General features: G+C 42.4%; 1 protein-coding gene across 1 annotated transcript; it reads right to left on the bottom strand.

The window, feature by feature from the left end:
• Positions 1 to 5,572: 5,572 nt before the first annotated feature.
• Positions 5,573 to 16,282, bottom strand: opn8b (opsin 8, group member b). The gene is made up of 4 exons (XM_047022127.1): positions 16,213 to 16,282; positions 9,227 to 9,520; positions 7,985 to 8,310; positions 5,573 to 6,001 (listed from the first exon to the last, which is right to left on the bottom strand). The coding sequence occupies exons 1-4, from the start codon at positions 16,280 to 16,282 to the stop codon at positions 5,573 to 5,575; spliced, it is 1,119 nt and encodes a 372-aa protein (XP_046878083.1).
• Between the last annotated feature and the right edge of the window lie 1,406 nt (positions 16,283 to 17,688).

Genomic DNA, 17,688 nt, shown 5'->3' with positions numbered 1-17,688 from the left:
GATAATCTGACTGTTTAACTAGAGCCATTGGGCTGTTGAATAAAAAGTTATGGCATACATAATGTGTTTTATGAATCAGTTTAGATTCTCAGATATGCATAATGTAATAAAGTTGTGATTAAAGGAATGTACGTTCATTTGTATTATGTAACCATGTGTGGCCTCCCATGCTTCAAATAACTCTGATTTGTTTAAAAATGTGTCACAGCAAACCCGCCTGTTTGGACTTCTAATTAATTCCTGCACTTTTTGATACGATCAAATGCCACTGTAATCTTGCATTACATTTATTTCAATCAGATTTAGATAGGTCAATATTTAACCAGTATGTGTTTGTATTATAAAGAATATCTGAAGGGAACGATGCATCACTGTTATCTGTATAACACAGTTCATTGAGGCAGGAAGCACCATGAATACTGCGTCATAAATGGATTTTGTCAAAGGGAGATTTGTGTAAAAAAAATACACATTTACGTTAGACCGCTTTAGATGTGGCTTTAAATCCCAGAGGACAAAGCTTAAACATGCAAAACAGAGACGACAGTCTATGTTAAGTTCATAGTGGGTTATTTCTACATTATATATTTAGTCAAATGGCATTTGCCTTACATAAAACGATTTGTATTATCTTGATCTTGTTAAATCCCATCATTTTGGACTTATTTGTCGTAGTGGAATGGAGATGGGATTGTGTCCTGGCCCTGCCTTGCATCAATAAGCTTATGCTCTACGGTGGACAACAACGAGACAGTCTACTTTCTATTATGTCCACTCCCTTTGGAACTGTCCCATGAGGGTGCAGTACAGTTCATGCAGGGTGAAAAAACATTGATCTGCACCGCAACCTGTACATGGTATTTGTACAAGTTTTCCTGTGATTGTTTTGATGGTCGTATTGATGATATGGATAATGAGTAAATGTATAGTAAGCCATGTTTCACACCATTATATATGGAACTGTGTGTAGTCTCATTCAAGGGTAGATGTTTATGTGATCTTATCCCCAAGCACTTAGTCTCCTTTGCTCTGTCCCTCACTTGCTCTGTCCTTGTCTCTCTCTGGGGCAAATGCTTTTTCTTACTTTGATAGGTTAGAACCCTGTAAAGGTCTGTTAAAGAAGTCCCTAAGGCCAAATCCGGCCACTAAACTCTAGTGAAGCATGGCTTTCAAAAGCTTCCAACGTCCAAAGTCAATACCTCTAAACCTGTTGTTCAGTTCCACGTTTTTGATGATATCTTCCTATTGATCCACCTCTTCATGCTAAATCTGGCCTTTCCAGGTAGAGGCATCACCAAGGACTGTGAAGGAGACGCAGCCTAATCAAAGGGGTGGGGAAGTCAGGAGAGGAAAGGGTTCTTATTACACAAAAAAGAGTATAATAATAAGAGTGCAATATGTGATAAATTATCGGGGATCATTTATATTGATAGTGAGTCCTAAGCAATCTGCTCAGTGTAGTCTACACATTGTCTCAATCCTATTCTATTTACTTTTCACAGTCAACTGTCAAACTGCTTTTAATCCTCAGTAACTGTAATGAGCGTCAGTTTTTGATCATACACGATGTACTGCGGACTTGTAGCTTGGATTCACAGAACTCTTCTTTCTTAATACCCTATCCCTGTGAACCAGCCACAGCATCGGATCGCTTCCTCGGTAGGATGTTATTTGGTTATATAATCTTTATTACCGCTGTACGTATATACGTATTTATTGCACAGACAGTAAGACAATAGGCAGGAAATGTAGGAGGGAGAGAGAGGAGAGAAGATGTGGCCCAGGCCTGAATGGAACCCATGCTGCTGCTTCAAGCCCTCAGCCTACATGGCACGTGTCACCAGGACACCCCACGTTTAAGTGGTTTTAACAGCCTCAGGGCTGAGAGGAAGAAAAGGATTGATGTTCTTGCTGTGGCAGCCACGACTCTGCGAATTATAACAACCACCTCCCTAGAGGTGTGAAACCTGACCTTGTCATTTCTTGGACATATCCAGGTCACTAAATAATTGATGGTGTTTTAAGCAAGATGGCCATACCTTACTTAAAAAATAGATAAAAATAACAACAGCTGAATGGAACAAGTCAGGCAAAATGCACTTATGAATTTGTCTGAAACTGCCCAGAGGTCCATCTCAACCATACTAATTTACAGTTAAGCTTGAATTGATAACATGCCTGAGATAAATTTCTATCACTTTGATCCCTAATCAGAAGTCTCATTAGCTGCCTCATGCTAATTAGACCTTCTGTCTGCCACCTGTGCATCCCGCATCCCTAGAGGGTACTTACTGCCACCCTAAAACCATGGAAGATGAAGAAATCAACATCCTCCATGTTATCTAGGGATGTCTCTTTAATATCAGACTGTCAGACAGGATGAAAGCTCTCTGGCAATAGAAATGTTGTTCCTCACATCCACAGGCTATCAGATGTCCATGCTGCCCCAGGTCTTGGTCTGATTACCTGGTACAGGTAATGGATCTGTACCTGGTACATTTAATCAGATTTATGCCCTCTGGTAGAGGTAATCGGATCTGTGCCCTCTGGTACAGGTAATCGGATCTGTGCCCTCTGGTACAGGTAATCGGATCTGTGCCCTCTGGTACAGGTAATCAGATCTGTGCTCTCTGATGCAGGCAATCAGATTTGTGCTCTCTGGTATATAATCAGAGGGCACAGCTTGGGGCAAGAGACGATATAGCTTCCAAATAATACAGTACATTACTTAAGTAAACAGAATAAGAGGCAAAGGACTATCAAGGCAAAAGTCCCAGGCAGAAGACCCATGGACAGATAAGAATATCCAGAAAAACAGGAAAATAATTGAGACGATGCGACAGGTGCTTCTTATTGATTTCGCTCCGCTCAGCATATTGAGGAAACACTGACACTCACCTGCTGAGTCCCTGATGAAAACAGAGCGCCACATTAGTTCCTACTGGCAACAACACTGAAATGTTCATTTGTTTCCTCATAATTGTCCCTCTATTGCCCATATTTCACAAAACTGCTCAAAATAAAACTAACAAAACCTCAAAAATTTGAGGGGTGTCGCACAAACTTTGACTTAACAAGCATCAACCTCTGCAATGAACAGTCTTTTTTTAATGGTGAACTCAATTTTTCTCATTGTGAGGTTGGAAAATAATGCATAGCATACACAAGACATTTGCATACATTATTAGCTTGAATTTCTACATTATAATTATAGAAATATCAACCCAGTTTTCTGCTTCTCTGAATAGATGATTTGGTGTATTACATTAGCAATTAGCACAGCTCGAGCAACTGCAGACCATGGCTCCCTGGCAGTAACCACAACAACCATCCCATTACCCAGACAGCCCACTCACGCCGCTTACACTCAAACCTAACGGCCATTTATCTCTGACGTACTCTGAGCCTCTTCGTCAACGTTGTGCGAGTGTCATCAGTGTCATCAATGGATCTCAAACCCTGGACCCTCTACACCTTTTAATATGTCATGAATAATCAGTCTGACATTTTACAGTATTGCATGTCAAGCGTTCTAAAGTCAGTTTGGGTTAATTTTTATAACTATTCTTTGCAGATAATGTAAAAATGATGTGCAGATAATTGAACAACCTGAAGATGTCAGATGGTTAGAAAATGAAGTAAATACTTCATTATCTTACTGATCCTTTATTACTGTTCACAAACCATTTACTAACCATTTGCTGTAGTAACTTAAAGTAGCTTTAAAGGATGGTTGTATTAAAGTGTTACCAGCGGTTAAAACAAATAATGAGGGCATTTAAGAAGAGAAAGATTTGTCATCAATAAAAAGTGTACACAATTTCTAAGCTGTTCGAAATAAGGTAACACAAAATAAGGTGTCTTCACTGTGACTTAAGAACATAGTGGCATTAAGATCAACACAGTAACATATAGAATTTCTTAATTAATGTGGCACATCTGGAACTCAGTCAACCATAACATCCCTGAAACTGAATCCTTTCGAAATTAAGAAACACTATAGAATAATAAAGGGGCTGTGCATGTTCTTATTGTATCATGGAATGGGCACTAAGCCAAACATTACGCCTGAGGTACGGGGAAAGAATTCAGGGCAACAGCAACTGAATTGTTGGTTCAAACACAGCACGTATAAGAATATTCACATCTAAAACAGTAAAACTTAGACCAGCTGAGTCTGATTGACCCAGACTCACTCAAGGCAGACCAGTGAGGGGCGTCGAGGAGAATGAAATTTCCTGAAGAGGTATAACATCCAAAGGAGGTAGTAGTATGGTTTAAATATATTCAGATGTTTTCACAATGATATTGTTTTCCATAACTGCTCTCTATTTCCAGAACAACTGAAACTATATCTCTAGTTATATATCTATGTCGATTCTATTCTAAACTACTCATTTTCTAGAACTGTGTACATATTACATTTTGTAATTCTATTGTGCATCTGTGATACATATCTTCAGTTTTATAGACAATCTTTTTATATTTATGTATACTGTAAATGTATTCTCAAGAGTCACTGGCTTCTCAATTTATTTGGATGTTTAATGCTTAAACAATTAGGAGCTATGATTATGAATGTACAGTTAACAGTGTAAAGTCTACCTTGTATGACATTAACATTCAAAAATTCATACTGATTCCATTTCACAACCATTCACGTGGTGACTCACTTCTGTTCTGAATCATAGTTTATAGGTTTTGATGCCATTTAAATAGGGAAAATGAACTTTAAATGAATGAAATGAACTTTAAAATAAATGTATTATGAAAGTTATGAATATTTATCAATGCTCTATTCACTCAGTGTTACCCCGCATCTGCTAAATGAATACATGTAAATGTCAGGCCACTCCTTAATGACACAGTGACTTAAATACCTAGTAACCTTAATCACAGCTTCTGAAGTGCAACAATGCACCGACAGTACAATTGCTGCATTGTATAAGGATGTTTTTGTAAGAGAAATGACCTAGCCGTCTCACCCAGTGGGTTATGCTCTCCATTTATGTATTTGTTTTCACTTAATATGGTTCGGACAAACATCATATTATTTTTCTGGTCACTAGATTTGGAGAATCGACACACATCCAAACCAAAAACATCTACACAACTACACACAAATCACGATTCATAGTCAAGATAGTTGTCAAACATCAAAATGACCTTTCCCCTGAAATTGCAATACCACAGAGGGATTCCTTTTTTCACAGCAGCCTTTATTAATATTCACGTTCCTGGTTCCTGTACTCAACTCTCAGTGTTCATCAGCTGTCAGTCCCGTGTCTGATTGACTAAGAATGACACCGTTGTGCCCTTTCTTATTCAACCATCCGTGAAGGGTCAGACAATAACACTGCTCTTTACACTGTACTGTACACATGGTACTTATGAAGGTATTGATTCGTCATCTCAGTTCATGGCATGAGTGATAAATGTACGGCCATGCTTCCTCCCGGTGCTACAGCCTCCTTAGGCACACAGCACCACTCACGTTAAATAAAGCACAAGTTGCCGTTGTCGTCCGCCAAGAAATCGATACCCCGCTCCACTGATACACACGGGTGATGACTCACTGCGAGGCGAGCGGACACACGGTTGCTGCTGACAGTTCCAGGAGTTCAGGTATGTCTCTGGTGTCCCTGGTACACATCCTTATGCACTCAACGGGCACCTTGGACCTCTCACACACCGTGTAGGCGCCATGGTCCGCTTGATCCTGTGACACGTCGCAGGCGTCGGTCATGTTACCCACGTTGGAGCGCCTATAGATCTTGGTACAGACCGAGGTGAAGCACAGTTGCTTCACCTCCTTCTTGAAGCTCTTGCTGAAGGTGTAGTAGATGAAAGGGTTGTAGACGGTGGAGGTCTTGGCAAACAGGCAGGGCAACATGGACAGGCCCGGAGAAATGGACGAACCGTCGTTAAAAACGGACCAGAGGTTGACAATCCCATAGGGTGTCCAGCAGCCGATGAATCCAGCACTGATCAGCACAGCAATCTGCAATAAGCCCAATAGAGTTTCAAGCTACAAGCTACACGTTTGCGCTAAATTAAGAATTGAAGACGAGAAGAGTCCAAACTAGAAATATAGATAATTAAAGGATGTGTTATGAAGGTTGTAATGAGTGATACATCAAGACTCGCAAAAGGGGGGTTATAGCTGTTATAGCTACAGTGCCCTCCAAAAGTATTGGAACAGTGAGGCGAATTCCTTTATTTTTGCTGTAGACTGAAAACATTTGGGCTTGACATCAAATAATGAACGTGAGACCAGAGATCAACGTTTCAGCTTTTATTTCCAGGTATTTACATCAGGATCTGATGCACAACTAAGAAAATATCACATTTTGTTTGAATCCACCCATTTGTCATGTGAGCAAAAGTATTGGAACAGATATACTTAAAACATATTTAAGTGAATAAGACTTAATATTTAGTTGCAAATCCTTTGCTTTCAATAACTGCAGCAAGTCTGTGACCCATTGACGTCACCAAACTTTTGCATTCTTCCTTTTTGATGCTTTCCCAGGCTTTCACTGTAGCCTCTTTCAGTTGTTGTTTGTTTTGTGGGGTTCCTCCCTTCAGTCTCCTCTTAAGCAGGTAAAATGCATGCTCTATAGGGTTTAAGTCTGGAGATTGACTTGGCCAGTCTAATACCTTCCATTTCTTGCCCCTGATGAACTCCTTTGTTGTTTTGGCAGTGTGTTTTGGGTCGTTATCTTGCTGCATGATGAAGGCTCTGCCAATCAGTTTGGTTGCATCTTTCCTTAAATTGGCAGACAAAATGTTTCTGTAGACTTCCGAGTTCATTTTGCTGCTGCCATCATGTGTTACATCCTCAATGAATATTAATGAGCCCGTCCTAGAAGAAGCCATGCAAGCCCAAGCCATGACATTACCTCCACCGTGTTTCACAGATGAGCTTGTGTGTTTGGGATCATGAGCAGTTCCTTTCTTTCTCCAAACTTTAGCCTTTCCATCACTTTGGTAAAAGTTAATCTTTGTCTCATCAGTCCATAAAACTTTGTCCCAGAATTTTTGAGGTTCATCTCTGTACTTTTTGGCAAATTCCAGCCTGGCCTTCCTATTCTTCTTGCTAATGAGTGGTTTGCATCTTCTGGTGTAGCCCTTGTACTTTTGTTCATGAAGTCTTCTGCGAACAGTAGATAGTGATACCTTCACTCCTGCCATCTGGAGGTTGTTGCTGATCTCACTAACAGTTGTTTTAGGGTCTTTCTTTACAGCTCTCACAATGTTTCTGTCATCAACTGCTGATGTTTTCCTTGGTCTACCTGTTCGACGTCTGTTACTTAGTACACCAGTAGTTTTCTTCTTCTTCAGGACATTCCAAATGGTTGTACTGGCTATGGCCAATGTTTCTGCAATGGCTCTGATTGATTTTCCATCTTCTCTAAGACTCACAATTGCTTGTTTTTCACCCAAAGACAGCGCTCCAGTTTTCATGTTGTTTTCACCTCTGAATACAGTCTGCATAGACAAAACCTATCTTACCCAATCTGAACCTGAGTGTAGACATTCAGTGGTATTTATTGATTGAATAATGTATGTAATAGGACACACCTGGGCAACAAAACACACCTGTCAGTCATATGTTCCAATACTTTTGCTCACGTGACAAATGGGTGGGTTCGAACAAAAAGGTGATATTTTCTAATTTGTGCATCAGATCCTGATGTAAATACCTGGAAATAAAAGCTGAAACGTTGATCTCTGGTTTCACATTCATCGTTTGATGTCAAGCCCAAATGTTTTCAGTCTACAGCAAAAATAAAGGAATTGGCCTCACTGTTCCAATACTTTTGGAGGGCACTGTATATAGTTTCATAAAGGTGTAAAGAATCCTTATTAAGAAGTGTTCATTTATCAACTACAATCACACAGTCCAGTATTGTGCTGATGAAGGAAAGCTGTTGTCGTGAGTGTGTGTGTGTGTGTGTATGGTGGGGGGTCTGTTTCTTACCAACATGAGTCTTCTGTTCATCTTCACAATGTTGGGGACCTGGTTGATGTTCTCGATGGATTTGTAGGTGATGTGAAGCTTGAGGGCAATGACAGAGTAGCAACCTGTGATGACAATGGAGGGGAGCAGCAGATTGCAGGTAAAAATAGCGATGATGAAGGAGAAGCCCTGGTCTTTCATCTCCAACCAGGACAGGGTGCAGGACAGACCAAAGGGCTCGGGTCCGTATTTCCCCCAGCCCAGCAGGGGCAGGAGGGCCCAGAGCAGGGCATACAGCCAGCACCACAGACACAGTAGCTTTACATTCCTCTGACTGATCTTCTCCTCTGGGGGGGAAAATATGGAGAAAAGAAACAGAAATATTAGGAATGAAGACGACTCACACTCAGGGCCGGCGTCCCCAAAATACTGAAGTGCGTCCATTAATGAATGCTCTAAATTCCGAAAGCTTTTCACACATTCTCCCCCATATTTCCTCCTCAAAATGTCTGCACAAGTCCCGCGAGGCTTCCTACGTGCTAAACGCTGCTGTATTCTCTGGCTAGTGCCACAGGGTCAACCCAGTCCCCAGTCAGTCCTCACAGGGTTCTAAGTAAAGCTACATGTGTGACAACAACGGTTTGTCCAAGGCAAACTTGAAAGTGGCAGGAAGTATAACTCGAAACTATTACGCAGTTTCACGGGACCTTGCAGGATTTGAAACATTTGTATACGGTAGTTCGAGTGATTTCAGATGTCTTCAGATTTGTGCTCTTCATTAACTCAATAGACCCTCCCCAAGTAGACAGTAAAGAATCAAACAGGATGTTTCGTTTCGATTATATTCAGTTCACATATAAATAATAATAATTAAGCTAAATTAAACAGCATTTTATTTCTGTAAGGAGCTATGTATTACCATAGAGACAGAGCAGGTGCCTTTATTGCATTCATCCATTGAGGCCAAGAGAGAGAGAGAGAGATAGGGGGAGAAGGAGAGAGAGTGGGAGAAGGAGAGAGAGTGGGAGAAGGAGAGAGAGAGAGAGAGAGAGAGAGAGAGAGAGAGAGAGAGAGAGAGAGAGAGAGAGGAGGGAGGGAGGGAGGGAGGGAGGGAGGGAGGGAGGGAGGGAGGGAGGGAGGGAGGGAGGGAGGGAGAAGGAGCAAGAGAGAGATTGAGAAGGAGCGAGAGAGAGAGAGAGAGAGAGAGAGAGAGAGGGGGGGAGAAAGAGAGTGAGAGAAGGAGAGAGAGACCTCAATACTTACTAGGAGACTGCAGGCTGAGGGACACCATGAAGCGCACCATAGCCATGACCGTCAGGGTCATGGCGCTGGCCGTGCCAAAGAAGAAGCCCATGAAGGCGTAGTAGACACAGCTGGCATCGCTCCCCAGCCAGTGGTGGTTCCATGCCGAGGCCACAGCCAGGGGGTACATAGTGACAGCGGCTCCCAAGTCTGTCACCGCCAGGTTGACACTCAGCATCTCTGGTGGCTTCATACTGGATGACCTCCTAAAGGCCATGATGAGGACCAACAGGTTCCCCACGAAGGACAGCACAGCTGGGACATGAGGAGTGAGAGGAAGAGAGGTGGGAGAGGTGGGACAAAACTATATGACAGACGCTATAGTATGGCTTCAAAATTTACAATGAGGAGGCTAACAAGTAACACGAGTAACTTCTGTTTCGAAAAAATAACTCACTCTGGTGGGTGCGTCGGATATATTTAGAACTCACGCATCCAAGGCAAGGCAAGGCAATTTTATTTATATAGCACAATTCATACACTGTGGTAATTCAATGTGCTTCACGTAAGTACACAATGTGCTTCACACACATAAATACACAATGGCAATACAATGAGCTTCACATAAATACAAGCAAAAGGTCAGTACATGATGATTAAAAGAGTGAAATATAGGAAATAAAAAAGAAGCTGATGCTGCTGAACATACCGGCGACCCACAAGGCAGGAAAGCAGCTTGACCTCATCCTGACACGTAACTGTATCACTGACTTAACCTCTGTAACCACACTACACATTTCTGATCACTCCTTCATCCAATTCTCTGTCTCTCTCCCACCAACTCCTCCTACCTCCCCTCCCCTCGTAACTTTCCGTCGCAACCTCCGCTCCATATCCCCCTCCCATTTCTCTGCTCCATTGTAACATCCTCCCTCCCTCCCATTGACGAGTTCTTGTCCCACCCCACTGCCACTAACACCCTGTTATCCACATTAACTGCATCACTCGACACTCTCTGTCCCCTGTCTACCAGGCCTGCGTGATCTTCCTCCTGCCCGTGGCTCACGGATGTTATTCGTGAAGAACGGTCCATCCTTCGGGCAGCTGAGAGGAGATGGCGCAAGTCCAAAGACGGTCTGGACCTTGATAAGTATCACTCCCTCCTCAAATCCTTCTCTGTCCACATAACTGATGCTCAAACCAGCTACTTTCTGAACAAAATTAAGCCCCCACCGCCCCCCGCCCCTCCACCCTTGCCAGCAGATGACTTATCCTCCTTCTTTGAGAAAAAAGTTAAGACATTAGTTATCGGCTCCATGAACCCACCCTTCCTACCCACTCATTCTCCTTGAGGGTTTAGGTTGGTTGAGGGGCAGTTCTATGGGCGTATGTGAAGCCCTCTGTGGCATGCTTGCATGTAAAAAGGGCTATACAAATATATTTGATTTGATTATGAGTGACCCAACTAAATGTCTAAACTCTTCCCTGGCAGAGGCAGAGATCTCTGACCTCATTCTCTCTCATCGCCCCACTTCCTGTCCCCTTGAACCAGTCCCCTCCCCTCTCTTTCAAACCATCTCTCCCTCCATCAAAACTTTTCTTCTCCATGTCCTTAACTCTTCTTACTTCTGGCACTTTCCCCTCTGCCTTCAAACAGGCCAGAGATAGTCCTCTACTCAAAAAACCCTTCCTTAACCTAGCTGTCCTCCAGAACTACAGACCGGTATCACTGCTACCCTTCTTTTCTAAAACAATTGAACGCATTGTATCTAACCAACTGTCAAACTTTCTCTCTCAGAACAACCTGCTTGACCCCAACCAATCGGGCTTCAAGACCAGCCACTCCACAGAAACCGCCCTCCTGTCAGTCACCACTGCCCTCCACTCTGCCAGAACGGCTTTGAGGTCATCCGTCATCATTGGTGTTCCACAGGGCTCCGTCCTTGGACCCCTCCTCTTCTCTCTGTACACCACCTCACTTGGACCAATCATCCCCTCCCATGGCTTCTCCTACCACTGCTACGCTGACGACACGCAGCTGTACCTGTCGTTCCCCCCGACCGATCCGGGGATCTCAGCTAGGATCGAGGCCTGCCCCACAGACATCTCCGACTGGATGTCCAAGCACCACCTCCAGCTGAACCTCGCTAAAACAGAACTCATCATTCCGGCCAAACCCTCCACCTCCCACGATCTCTCAATCACCATGGGATATGCGACGGTGACCCCTTCATCCTCTGCCAGGAACCTCGGGGTGACCATGGATGAGGAGCTCTCCCTCACAGCCCACATTACTGCGGTCTCCCGGTCATGTAGATTCACCCTCTACAAAATCCGGAAGATCAGGAGATACCCGTCTGAGCATTCCACCCAGCTGCTAGTCCAAGCACTTGTCCTCTCCAAGTTGGACTGCTGCAACTCGCTGCTCGCCGCATGCACAACCCGCCCTCTCCAGAGGACTCAGAATGCGGCAGCCCGCCTGTTCTTCAATCTACCCCGACGCTCCCATGTTACCCCGCTCCTCATCTCCCTCCACTGGCTACCCATCACGGCCCGTATCAGATTCAAGACCCTGGTACTGACCTTGCAAGCAGTGAACAGAACTGAACCCGACTACCTCAAGTCTCTCCTGCAGCCTTACACCCCCACCCGCCACCTACAGTCTTCTTCTGACAGCTGCCTGGTGGTCCCACCGCTCAAGAGTGCCCGGTCCCAACACAAGCTCTTATCCTGTCTGGCTCCCCAATGGTGGAATCAACTCCCCACCTCCATCAGGGACACTGACTGTCTCCCCACATTCACGAAAAGGCTCAAGACACACTTGTTCCGGGCGTACAACGGTAATGTTTGGCTGGACCTGATGTTTCCTCCAGGATCACAATGACTCTTATTGAGACTTGTTGCTCTTTTTGGTTAGTTGTAACTGACTTAAAACTTCTGTACTTGCTGTGTAATATATTTTTGCTGCTTGCTTTTTTCCCCATAGGTACACCCTTGCACTTTTTTGAGGTTCATGTTGTTGAATTGTTTAATTGTATCTTGTTCAACTACATGCTCTTATGGTTCTTCCCTTTGGAACTTATTTAGTTTTCACAGTGTATGCTGCATGTTTTGGCTACCCGCAATGTTTGGGGTTATGAGCAGTGACCTATGCACTTTTGTAAAGCTCTCTTTTGGAAGTCACTTTGGATAAAGCGCCTGCTAAATTCATAAATGTAAATGTAAATAGACGCATGAGAACATTAAGGCATAAAAACATTAAAAGATAGAAAATAAAAGCATAAAAAAGAATAATAAAAATCACTAGTCTATTACAGTAAGCAATAATACTTCGAATGACCTGTTCATACATAGCCAGTTAGCAGAAGACATCTGAGAAAAGTTTGGTCTTTAGTCTAGATTTAAAACTGAAAATAGTTGGAGCGGAGCCATTGTGGTCTTAATCTAAGGGTTAAGACCACAACGGTTAAGGAAAATATTTTGCAGACAAGATGGCTCTCTTATGTGCTCTGAGACAGATGAGTTCGCTAGCTTTGGCTTTGTTAAGGCACATGCTATTACAGACAGGAGCAAGATCTCCACATCCATGCTGTAAGGGATCTATTTGTCAGCTTTTAGCGGGATTTTCTCAGGAATGTGATACCAAACACATGAGGTATCTGAGTCGGAGTCACTCCTCGATTCCCTTTATAAACTCCCTTAAAGGGCATGTGACATTTGAAGGAAAACCACTGTGGTATTCCACTCTTTTCAGGAAGAACCATAACTGATGTGGATGGGTGAGATATGGAACTATATAGACTTTAATTAATTGTCAGTCAGTAAATGTGTTTCAATGGAGTTGCAAAGAACTGTAAGCACAAACAGTTCATGATTAATTAGACATTTTAAAAGTGTGAGTCTCTGAATTGCATAACATTTCAACTGTAAAAAATGTACACCAATCCAAAGCTTAAAGAATACATATTTGCTGGTTGACAAAATGGTTTTTCAACTTGCTAAAATAAACAGATTTGATACAGATTTTCAAAGATATATTTGAAATGTGATTATTGGCAAGAAATCTAAAATATTATCTTACATGATGTACCAATACTAGAAAGTATTTTTTATCTGTTTTGCTTGAGAAAAATGAGAGGCACAGGTTTCTCCTGTATGTCATGCCACCAAAGAAACCCTACTTATAGCTAAAAATGAAAGGCAGAAGTAGGAAGTAGACTAGAAATACATGATGGATGCATTACTCACAGGCTGTTTCACTCAGTACATGTCAACAACACCTGAGGTTTAGGGAGTCGGCTATAAAAGGAGCTGTCTACATCAGTTCTGCCTCTTCATACGGTAATCTTTACTATCACCAGGGGGCAATTTGTTGCACAACTTGCAGTGCTTTTCTATTAGCTATTTCTCTTCCATTATTTGACAAAACTATGTATCTCAGTTCAATTACTCTAAACTCTGTTCAGCCTACCTGCATTTATTGTATACAAACTCACAAATTACACACCCTCAAAAGTATTTACTCGCGTTATGGTAAACAAAGTAACTCAAACTGACACACACACAGGGCTGTTGTGTCTGAATGTCATCCCTGATGTTAACATGGGAGAGACATCACTAGAGGCATCACTAGAGACATCACTAGAGGCATCACTAGAGACATCACTAGAGGCAACACTAGAGGCAACACTAGAGGCATCACTAGCGGCATCACTAGAGGCATCAGTAGAGCCATCAGTAGAGGCATCACTAGAGGCATCACTAGAGCCATCACTAGAGCCCATCACTAGAGACCATCACTAGAGACCATCACTAGAGGCATCACTAGACACCATCACTAGAGCCATCACTAGAGGCATCACTAGAGCCATCACTAGAGGCATCACTAGAGACCATCACTAGAGACCATCACTAGAGGCATCACTAGAGGCATCACTAGAGCCATCACTAGAGGCATCACTAGAGGCATCACTAGAGCCATCACTAGAGGCATCACTAGAGGCATCACTAGAGGCATCACTAGAGGCATCACTAGAGGCATCACTAGGGCAACTTCCTGCCTCATACACCCGGCAGCACCTCCCCCTTCTCTCACTGTGACTTCCTCCTGCGTACCCCCCCCCCCCCCCCCCCCCCATCATGCGCTTCATGCAAGAGACTACCCCTCAGGTCCAGGGAACCAATCACAAGCCCCCCATCCTCTCCCTCTCTCCACACCTTTCGTATTGTCTCTCTACCCTTCATGCTTACTGTTAATGATTCAAAGTTAATGGTCAATGAGAAATTCTCTCTAGAAAAAATGGAAGTGGCATAAAAAAGGGTTTATCTGAATGGAAATCCTCTACAGGCGGACATGCTAGATGGGTATGGTGAACAAGGTTTGAGGTTAAAAGGAACTATAATCATTTGAGAGCCAGACGAGAGAGCTGCAAAGCAAGGCAGGAATGAATACCTATAGCATGGCATGATAAGCATATTCAAGACATTTTCTATATACATAAAATGACCAAATTAACAAGGTTATCAACAACAACAAAATCTTATTCTGGTGAGCAGAGATATGTTGATGTTTGTTTATAATCATTCTAACAAGGACATGTGTACACTTTAAATGTTTGTTTGTTCTCATAAAGCCCTTCATTCTGTCAGAGGGAAAAACAAGCACAGCAAATACCCGACATGGTGATCGTGGAACAGGGGAGGTTTAACAAGGAAGATCCCAACTGTTCAATGAAGGACAAGTCATCAGGGAATGGGTTTTCTCTACATTCATGTGTGTCCCTTTTGAAGAACAACTGAACAGGACATGACACTGAACAGTTAACTTTCAGAAATCTTTCATTTCTGAATGCCTGATTAAAGTATTAAACTGAAGTCTTCCGGCGCAATCACCAGTCATCCACTACTTTGAAAACTAAAGGTTGACTGAAAACAGGCCATATCCTGGAAAACAAATTATTTGGCAAAATCAAGATAACTTCACTGTTCAGTCTTGGTTTTTACAGAAAAAAAGTCCACGTCAAACGTGCCATGTTATGCAGACATCAGGATTCTAATATCCACAGGCCTCTAATTTCTAAGTCAATCTATTAGGAGTGTCAACCTGATTTTGACAGTAGAAGCAGGTAGATTATAGTACTCCCTTTTGTCTATGCATATGTTTGAATCTGTTCATCTCACCCTCTCCCTTTCTTTCTTTCTTTCTAGCTCTCTTCTGCATCTCTCCCTCTCTTCCACTTTCTCTTCCTAAATTGGTTTGTGAAGTGGACGATGGCCTGACCAATGTCCTGTAAGGGAAGAGGTTTCTTCATCGGTGGCAAGGCAAATGCGAGTTCATTCACACATATGGACATACGAACAATTATCTAGGCAACAAGTAACCTGCATGTGATGTGTGCAGTGTTTGGGATTAGTGTGTGTGTGTATGTGTGTGTATGTGAGAGAAACAGTGTGTGGAGAGGGGATGGGGGTGTTGCAACCTCTTGTCAGCCAAGCACAGACCTCAACCATAGACTTCTGACCTCATAACAGTATGTGTGTGTGTCTGTGTGTGTGTCTGTGCGTGAGGAGAGAGAGGGAGGGAGAGAGAGTGCAGGTCTTAATTCTGTAACTGGAGACACAATAAAAACTGGTCAGCCTTCGGTTGCGTATTTCACGTCAAACACAGTTGCCTATCGAAAGGTACACAGTTTACAGACGCTTTTTAAAGCTAGATTTCTCTGATTATCTCTCTCTAACTGAGACCATTGGTATTATAAAAATGTAAACATATTTTCTTCCTCTGTTCCTATCTGATATAGCTTTGACTAAATGCAGGGGAATGCCCTGCAGCCACGTGCATCACTGACGCTGACTTTTCAGAATCATAGGAAACAGGATTTTTTGTTTTGTTTGCAAAATGCGTCCCATAAGGTATAACGATTATTAAATTGTCTTTTTTTAAAGTCCGGTAAATAACATTTCTAATATTTCTACCACAAGTAAAACACTCGCAAACAAAAACTTACCTATGATAAAAAGAAATATCCCTGCACCGATGTCAACAGCAGGTGATAATTTGGATGAATAGATGTCCATTTTGAAGATATTTAATGAAACTGTTATCTAAAAAAAAAAATGCGTCTGCTAATGTCCATCACTTGATAAACTATTGGACAAAATAATAACGTCTATTCCTGTGTCCCAGGTTTAAAACTAGCCAACATTGCTCCGTTTGAGATTCACTGGTGCGCAAGAAGCTTAAACGAAGTACTGCCCCAACGTGTAGGCTGCTCCAAACATGTACAAGCTGCGTGTGTCTGTGCGTTGCCGGGCGAAAAGCTCAAACCAGAATCAGATGGGCAATTGATGTACACGCATTTCGTTGTCGCTGTTTTGCTAAGAAACTTGGCAGAGGGCGTGACTGCGCAGGCCGTTTAAGACAGTTTTTGTAACCTTAAAAAAATGAAAGATGACCATTACATAGTGAATTTGAAATGCACATTGTAATGGCCATCTTTCATGTTCTTCTTCCACGTTTAAGTTTATTTGATTTAGTCCCTTCATTAATTATATTGTTTTTAAATGTTGACATAAATAAACATCTAATGTAACAATTCTGCAGGTTATTGCATCGGGTAAAGCACTGAGATTCACAACAAATCTGATTTCTTCATGAGATGAAGACCTAATCATTATCTTTCTTATTTCTCTCTCTTTACTTGCTTTATTGGATCAATATGCCTACTTAATATCCACTAAGTATAATCACATCTATATCTATCTATTTCAACAGCTCTCCAAAAAAACTTCAACTATTTCATTTGGCATGTCTTTGGAAGGCATGATGACTTTCCAGAGCTGGGTCTGTGGTTTAGTGACCCGCACTAACACCCTCTGCTTCAGCAGATTACATTTCTAACTGTCATACCGATGCACTTCAGGTTAGGTCAACTGTAGCCTGATGGTCTGATGTTTTCCCAATGTGAGAGTTTCTGGCTCCATCCATCTGAATTTAGTTTAAAATATAACACACCAATGCTTACATGCAACATCAAAATCGCTGCTTGACTGATGGATTCATTCATTATTTCATGTGTAAAAGGGACACTTCTATCTGTTCATGAATGCCTCTCACCTCTAAATTCAAACTGAGTGCTAAAACATTGCGGACAGTGTGAATTTCTGAGGTGTTACCATCCCTTCCTGTGATTTCAGAAATAATTGTGTGTGAACTGACTGTACATAGTGCTAATGAGGGCTTGATTGTTTGAGTGAAGCTTGTTATTTTTAAGCCACTCAAGCAAGCTCTATAAGAGGTGAACACAAAGAGCCACAGACTCCTTGCCATGATGTCTGTGTAGGAATCTATTCTGAAACCGCAGACGAGCATTCGTCTGTCTGTAACTATTCAACGCTACTCAAACCTCGTGAACGGTTTCGCTCTGGGGGTCCCTCAAACTCCCAACTCCCTCCAATGAAATCTATCAATTAAACTGTGGTAA

Source organism: Hypomesus transpacificus, chromosome 6 (genome assembly GCF_021917145.1).
Source record: "Hypomesus transpacificus isolate Combined female chromosome 6, fHypTra1, whole genome shotgun sequence".
NCBI lineage: Eukaryota > Metazoa > Chordata > Actinopteri > Osmeriformes > Osmeridae > Hypomesus > Hypomesus transpacificus.
This window is presented reverse-complemented; position numbering and strand designations above follow the sequence as displayed.

Bases quoted from the DNA above. Each gene is read 5' to 3' on its own strand.
- opn8b (XM_047022127.1), bottom strand. From the start codon at position 16,282: ATGGACATCTATTCATCCAAATTATCACCTGCTGTTGACATCGGTGCA. The intron at 9,521-16,212 runs GTAAGTTTTTGT...CTCATGTCCCAG, and splicing joins GATATTTCTTTTTATCATAG to CTGTGCTGTCCTTCGTGGGG. The intron at 6,002-7,984 runs GTAAGAAACAGA...GGCTTATTGCAG, and splicing joins TGAACAGAAGACTCATGTTG to ATTGCTGTGCTGATCAGTGC.